Source organism: Galeopterus variegatus, unplaced genomic scaffold (genome assembly GCF_000696425.1).
Source record: "Galeopterus variegatus unplaced genomic scaffold, G_variegatus-3.0.2 Scaffold9195, whole genome shotgun sequence".
In the NCBI taxonomy this organism is placed as follows: Eukaryota; Metazoa; Chordata; class Mammalia; order Dermoptera; family Cynocephalidae; genus Galeopterus; species Galeopterus variegatus.
Genome location: NW_007735306.1, coordinates 26,139 through 33,776, shown reverse-complemented (window position 1 = coordinate 33,776; position 7,638 = coordinate 26,139). Strand labels below are relative to the sequence as shown.

The following is a 7,638-nucleotide window of genomic DNA, read 5'->3' as shown; positions in this document are numbered from 1 at the left end:
CGAGGTCCCTAGAGTCACCAGATTCATAGAGACAGAAGGTCGAAGGGTGGTCTCCAGGGACTGGGGAGGGAGATGGGGAGTTAGTGTTTAAAGGGACAGGGTTTCAGTTTGGGAGGAGGAGATCGTTCCAGAGATTGGTGTCGTAGCAACAGGTAAACTTAACACACGGACCCATGCACTTAATGGCTAAGATGGTACATTTCGTGTTTTGCCTTCTCTCTCACCACGTGTCCTCTTCCCTCAGTTTTCCCGTTATGCACAGACATGTTCATGCCTACAGACAGGTGCCGCTGCCCAGCCCAGTGTCGACACGTGGCAGCTTCTTTTTACCTCCTCAGAGGTGACCGCACTGGCAGTTGAGAGAATTCCGATCGTGCGTTCAGGTGGAATAACACGTCCGCGTCTCAGTGTAGCTCTGCCAGCCTAAGGTGGGACACCTCACAGGAATCGTGTCTGAGATACTGAGATTTTCACATGTAGAATGCTAAAGCCCAGGGCTGGCCGTTCCTAGCACAAGCTGTGGCCCTCCAGGCTGTGCGGGGTGCTCGGGGCAGGGCATTCGGGCTGGGGTAGGGTCACTCCTGTCTTTCCCTGGACCTGTATGACTCTCCAGGGACTTGGGACCATGAAAGAGGGAATCTGCTGAGGCCTGAGGCAAGTGCAAGTGGCTACTGAGTGGAGGCCAGGCCCCCGGAGCTCTGGACTGAGGGCTTCTGGTGTGGAAATTGTCCGGTGGCATGAGCCCGCGAGCTGTGGCCTCTCACTGAGTATGGCCCAGCCCTGAGACTGCCGCCAGTGCATGCATTTAAACAAACTCTCCACTCTGCAGAGACCCTGGGGAGACGTGACCCGTGGGATGGAGAAACGGGACAGGGGAACCAAGGGGAGGCTGACAAGGGCTTGAACAAAGACTCGGTGGGTGGGGGATGTCTGGGGATGGGGCTGAGGCGGGGTGTGCTCCTGTACCCTGACCTCTGTGGTCCCCAAGCTCCAGGCTCTTCCTCCCGAATGAGCTGTTAGGATACGGAGCCTCCTGACATGCGGTTAGTCTCCTGATCGGAATACGCCAATTCCACCAAATGTATGGAAATCAGTGTAAACACCACACATCTCATACCATATATTTGCTTCTCAAACTCACATGGATAAAATCTAAGCATGAGGAGAGATTTTTCCCGGATGGCGACGCCTCGGCAGAGGCCCGTCCCCAGAACAGTGGGTGGGACCCAAGCATGCTTGCGTTTAATCAGAGAAATGGAACTTGTTTTTATTGGGGTCACATTAGCAAAACATGTATGCACGTACACGTATGTCATATGAGCTGGGTTTTTAAAGCTTAAAAAAAATGTATTAAGAGCCAAAGATTTGGGGAAATAGGAATTTTGTGGTGGGCATTTTGGCACTAGCTGCCAAAACTTTAAATTTTGATTTCAGGAATGCTTCCTGAAGATGGGGTTGCACAAGGACACACAGATGTGTGCTGATGGAAGTTTGCTGGGGAGTTCTCTGTGGCATTCAAGTCTAGAAAGCAGACAGGTGGTTGTACGTGTGGGAGGGCAGCTTTGTGCTTCCACAGGACATATCCCCCCACCGGGGATGCCTGCTGCCTGCTGGCCCTGGGAGTACACCGTGAGCAAGCCAGGCCCTTGTGCCTGTGCAGGGATTGGGGGACACTATGAGCTGTTTGTGTAAGAGTGGAGCGAACGGTGCAGGGGCACGTGTGTGTCCATGTGTGTGTGTCCTCATCGCACGTGTGCATTTGTGTTCAGGGCAGTTTCTAAAAGAAGACGGTGGGGACAGCTGCCTTTGGGACTGGGAAAGCACATTCAGTTTTTCCTCTTTAAACCCATTTATACTGTTTCAACTTTTTGCCTGAGCAGAAATTTCTTTAATAATTAAAAAAAAAATTCTCCTTAAACATTTTTAAGGGTCAGGGTCACATACTCCTGAACACACCATGATTCCTACAGGTTTGCCTGTCAGCCTCTGTGCATTCTGTACTTGACATGCTTCTATAGATAGATTCAGATGCATGTGTGTGTGTTTTGCAGAAAGTAGCTTGATAGAGAAGCAGAAGGGAATCCTGAAAAATCCCTCCAAGGGACCTGCCACTGTCCGTGTGCATGTTGCACCCGTGTCTGCTCCTGATCGTCCTCTCCAGCTGGTTTCCACGAAGCTGGGGGAGCCTAATGGATTCTGTTAGCCTTTGAGGTTTTGTCCACTACAATGAGCCCATCCAGCACCCTCTGAGTCCACAGAACAGGCCTCTTCCTCTACGATTATTTAATCGCAGATATTTCCTTTTCGACTAAGCAATTAAAAAATAATGGGATCAACTGGCTCTTATGGACATTCTCTTGTACATCTCTGGCCCAGGCATTGCACATGAGGTCACTGTGCAAATGCCATCCTCTTTCCCCAAGGGGGGCCTGCCTGCAAATTTCACCAAGAATAACTAAAGATATGTATGTGTGTGTGCATGTGTAAAATTAAAATCTATTTCTTCCTGTGGATTCTGATTTTTTTTAAAAAATAGAAAACCACTCCCCTAAAATATAGGTGTGGTTGAAAGAGTTTGTGCTCTTCAGAATATACTGAAGACTTTTTCTTCTTTCCCCAAACCTCCGAATTTCATTAGTTCAGTATGACAAGTGTCTTTCTAAATGCACGTGAAGTAGAGGTGGAAACCTGCTCACATCACAGCCGGATATGTCAGATGAGATACTCCCAGTGGATCGCCCCATCGGGCTGGCGGGCGGTGACCACTCACCTGCGGTGCGTCAGGAAGCTGCCGCTGACGTGTCCGGACCCGTCGCATCCCGGTGTGGGGCAGGACATGCCTTCCGTCTTGACAGACTTCCAGGAGAACTGGGAGCCATTGAGGTACCCGTCCTTCTGCCTCTTGGCTGCTAAGGGACATCCTGACGCGCTGCGGTGAGAGGCATACTTCCCGGTGATGTGGCCCTGACCATCACAGCCAGGGACTGGACACCTGCACGGGACACGGGAGGCAAACTTTATCGTCTTGCTTCATAGACCCGGTGGCCTTGGAACAAAGTCAAAACAGCCATACATAAAGGAAAAAGAGAACAACCACCCTATACTGGCTGAGCCAGAGGAAGAGAGAACAGAGGCAGAAAGGACGTCACTAAGACACCACCTAGTGGAAACATGAAACGTTTCACCCTCGCAGCAGGCTCAGCCCGCAGCTGATGGGAGCTCGGCGGGGACACCTGCCTGCGCGCTGTGAGAGAGATGGACTCAGCAGAGACACACGGGCGTCTGTGTAAAAGACACTGCTCTGGACAGAACAGTAGCTTTTCTGGTGGAAAAATGCAAAGTCAGTGGGCAGTTGGGAGATTATTTTTAAAAAGGATTTCGTAAATCTGTGTCCTTCTCAAGAGCTACAAAATATTTATTTGTTTGGCTGTGTTCTCTGGAGGCCATAAGATACACTTCCGATGAGATAAGATGTTAAGCTGCAGAGATAACATCTGCTCATTGCTCCTGGAACAGTGTTGGCGCAGAAAGCAACAGAAAATCTTCGGCTAGAGCTGGAGCTCGGCGAGAGGCTGCCGTGCTACCAAGCTTCTCCCCGACGGGTGATGGTGAAGGCCGGACACACGCCAAGAAGCAGACAAGTGTCTCAGAGAAGGGACAGCTCAGACTCAGCACCTCACAAGCCCCAAAGCTGGCGGGTTTTACCTGATTTTTTTTTTTAAATGACAAAGTTTGCAGTCTACAGAGTTTGTCTGCTTATTTTGTTCAACTTTAATGTATCTTAATATTTACATTTTAATTCATTTTTCTTTGGTTTTAATTAAAATTTATTTCTAAAGGTATTACGTGAGATTCAAGAGTTAAGAAGGTGGTGCCAGGCTTTCCTGTGGGTGTGTGACCCAGCCCCGCCAGGCATTGGTACCGGGCACGTCCCCGTTGAGCAGCAGGGCTGCCGTCCAGCAGGCTGGAAGCTCAGTGCCCACCACCGTCTCAAGTCGCGCATCTGAACTAGGCAGGACGTAACCAAATGGCTCCTGTAAGCTAGAGCTCTAGTAAAATACTCACCTTTGGTGTTATATCTAACACCTCCTTTAAGCATCTGGCTTTCCCGGTAAATTCAGCCGTTTTTCCACCAAGGACAGAGGGAAGTTCCTTGTGATTTTGGTCACTTAGGACATCAACTTACTGTTGGACATCACCTGCAGCTTTTTGGCTGATTAGCAGATGTGCTCTGGTTTTGGGTCTAAGTTACCTGACCCTGCAGTTTATTGAAGTCTCAAAGAGTGCCACTAAGACCTATGGTCTCTTTTTCTTTCGGACGTTTGCTCGTTCATTCAGGTGTCTTGGCCTCCCTGGCACACGTACCTGATGGGCTCCTGGTCTTCCTTGTCTTCTTTGCTCTGCGCTATCCTGATGCCACTCTTCTTTGCTCGCGGGCAACCTGAAAGACTAAACAAGAAACACGTCTGAGCGAGCATCCCAACTGCGGACCCGGCAAGCTTTCCTGGCGAGTGTGCGGGCTCTGCCTTGATTCTCTCCCAAAGCCTGTGCCCTGGGTATGAAGTCACCAGGAGGAGGGTTTTTTTCAGATGTGGCCTCCCCGTCCTCTCAAGGCCCCCTTCAAGGGAATTACGAGGCCGATTGGGCTAGGACGCTGGCAACTGGGGAGACACTGGTCGGCCCGTAGAGTTGAACACAGTCAGGAGTACCAGGAAAGATGCCAGTGAATGCCTGGTTGGGAGAGAGGGACAGAGAGGGGGAGACAGAGAGACGGGGCGGACACACGAGCAGAAGCAGGGTCACCGCCGCAGGAGACCCGTGCCACCAGCTCTCTCAGTGACGGCAGCTTGCCAAGCTTTCCCGTCTCAAAGTTGTCTGGAGAGGGAAGGAACTGCTAGTGACATCTGCCGGTCTACCTGGACTGCAAACTTCTGCTTGAATCTGCAGAAGGAGCAATGGAAGCCCAACCTGCTTGTTTTATCTTATTTTAAAATTTTGGATATGGTGGCTTTGGAAATTTTTCTAAAGGAAAATTACCAGCTGGAACAGAAACATACACACATGAGAATGTACAGAATAAATGGGATTTTTTGGTAAAGAATCGAAGAATCAGAAATGAGACGTTTACTAAGATGCTGTAGAACCACTCGGAAGTCGCGCCCCTGGCACTGGTGGCTAAGCTGGTCCCGGTCGGGCAGCAGCCACCCTCCCTCCCTTTCTGGAGCTCAGTTCCCACTTGTCCTCAGCGTGCCCACGCTCGGGTGGAATGGCTCCTCCCTACAGGACGGGGCCGCCTCCTGCTCCTCCTGCTCCCGGGTGCCGTGCTCCCGGGCAGAGCCAGCCCTCGCAGGCACGGGCGGGGGCAGGAGGGGTCTGGGCTGACCTGGGGTCCTGGCACAGGGGGCAGGGCAGTGAGTGAACGTCAGGCCCACAGTGGACCCCCTTTACCTGCCACCTTCTTCTGCAGGAACAAGAAGAGAGGAGAAAAAAGTGGGAAGGCGAGGCTGGGGACAGAGGGGCCTGCCTGTGCCCCCCACTCTTCCCTGTTCCTCCTGCAGCTCAGGACCCTCAGGCCACTGCCACATGGACACGAGCCCGTGCACTGCAATGACCCTGCCCATGTCCAGCGCATGTCCCGGGCCTCGTGCTCCTGCTGCGATCAGGCTCCCGTCCCCTCGCCCCAGCCCCGCCCCAGTTCTCACTGGCTCCCATGTGACCGGCCCCACCGTCCATCCACTCCCCAGGCCAGAGCACTGGCCCATCTTTGGCTGCTCACTGGGTCTCGCGTCCCACGAGTCCTGCCGAGACACACGCTGTGACCTCTGAGCCTCTCTGCCACTGCGTTCATGCATGTTGCGTCAGAACAGGCCGGCGCTAACCCTGCCTTCCATCGATGCGTCCCTGGTCAGAGTTCTCCCGTGCCTCTTCCTGTCCCCGAGGATGAACCCCGGCTCCTGCACACAGCTTATGTGGCTCCTCCATGCCCACCGGGCCACCAGCACCATTCATCTCCGGCCCGCCCCACGGTCCTTGCACAGCGGGTATCTGTGCCTCCTGCCCAGCGTCGCTCCTGTCCCCTTTGTCTGCCCACAGCCCTCTTCGTCCACTCTCCCATTCTCATCTGCTTGATGTGTGTGGAAGTCACCTCCTTCAGGAAGGCCTTGGCACTCAGGCTGCCTGGACACTGGCTCTGTGGGTCCTCCCGGTGCTGACACCTGCACGGCTCCCCACTGTCTCCTCATCTGCAGGCTCCTCCGAGAGGTCATGCCACGGGACTGTGACCACATGTGTGTTCACCCATGTGCCTAGCCTCATGCCCTGCACAGAGCAGGCGGCAGCCAAGTACTTGACGAACGAGCCAGTGGATTCATGAGAGGAGAGGCATGGCCAGGACAGCGACGTGCCCCCCAGAGCCCCTCTCAGAGCCTGCGTCCTGCTTGTCCTTCATCCTCCCATGCCCTGGGAGTGAGGTGCAGCTCTGACCATCACCAAGGCCCAGCTGGGAGTGAAAATAAGCCCAACAGAGCAAGCCCACAACCACCACCACAAACTTGGGGGTAGACCCGGCTCCAGCAACACTGGAGACCCCCAGGAAGCCCTGACCTTGGCACAAGGGGCTGATCTGGTACCGCAGAATGCCTGCTCTAGGGCAGAGGATCCCAGACATACTTTTCGAGTTTCCTACACCTGCTCTGTGGGTCAGCAGAGGCCTTAACCGTGTCTGTGTGGCTCTGGTGGGCCGCCAGGCACCGTTACACCCCAGGGTCCCCTCCCTGCCTGTCTTCTGGTTGCCATGGTGGAAGCCCTGCTCCATTCCTGGTTCAGCTGGGCCGCTTTCGCTTTAGCGTTTAGCACCTCTGCAGGTCTGGGGCCATGGGGCCTTGGGCTCATGGGAGGAATTTCAACGCTTGGTCTGGAGGTTTCACACCGCTGCTTCAGGCTGATGGTCATGCTCGATGGAAATGAGAGAACATTCCCTACCCATGAGCTAAGTAAGCACTGGAACCCCAGGAATAACGGGACACAGACCTGTTCAGTGTTTAACTATCTCTTTTTCTGCTTAAAACATGGAAATGAAAACTCATTACTTGCTACCGACGCCAGCATGGAGATTCTGTACAGAATTGCCCTGCTGCAGGCGGTGTTGAGAGAGGGGACTGCAGACGTGGATCAGACAGCACTGGAAACGTCATTGTGACCCTGGTCGGCTGGGCGGACTTGGCCAAGTCTACGGAGCATGATGACACAATGTGTAAGATGCTTGTCACAGGGAAGGTGCTCAGTGACTCTAGATCCTTTACTTTCACCTTCCATCTGTATTTGTGATTCCTTCTTTAGGGCCCAAATTAGACCCCGACAGAAAGTCGCTCAGCCCGTTTGCTCCTTCCCCTGCAGATGCTTCCCCGGCGACCGCGTGCTCCCTCCACGGGCATCGGGCATCGGAGCCGTGGCCCCTCACATCTGCCCAGGGCTCGCGTTGACAGCTTGTTTCTTAGCGTCTGGACCATCTTCGTTTTTAGAAAGTGCCGTTTCCCTTTTGCTCCACTCGTTCTTTCAGTGGGTACAGACGGCACATCTGGTGACCCCGAAAGCGTGGCTTCTCCTCTTACCCTCCTCCTTGCTGGCCTGGATGTACCG

The 7,638-nt window shown here is 53.4% G+C and overlaps 1 protein-coding gene across 2 annotated transcripts in view; it reads right to left on the bottom strand.

Moving 5' to 3' along the window:
- LOC103609101 (myelin transcription factor 1-like protein) overlaps positions 1-7,638 on the bottom strand; it is a 62,517-nt gene that overhangs the window by 37,795 nt on the left and 17,084 nt on the right. For both annotated transcript variants that reach the window (XM_008593466.1, XM_008593465.1), the window contains exons 3-4: positions 4,366-4,449; positions 2,771-2,992 (exon numbers count right to left, since the gene is read on the bottom strand). In XM_008593466.1, the coding sequence (XP_008591688.1) occupies positions 2,771-2,992; positions 4,366-4,449 (306 nt within the window). The remainder of the gene's footprint in view (positions 1-2,770; positions 2,993-4,365; positions 4,450-7,638) is intronic.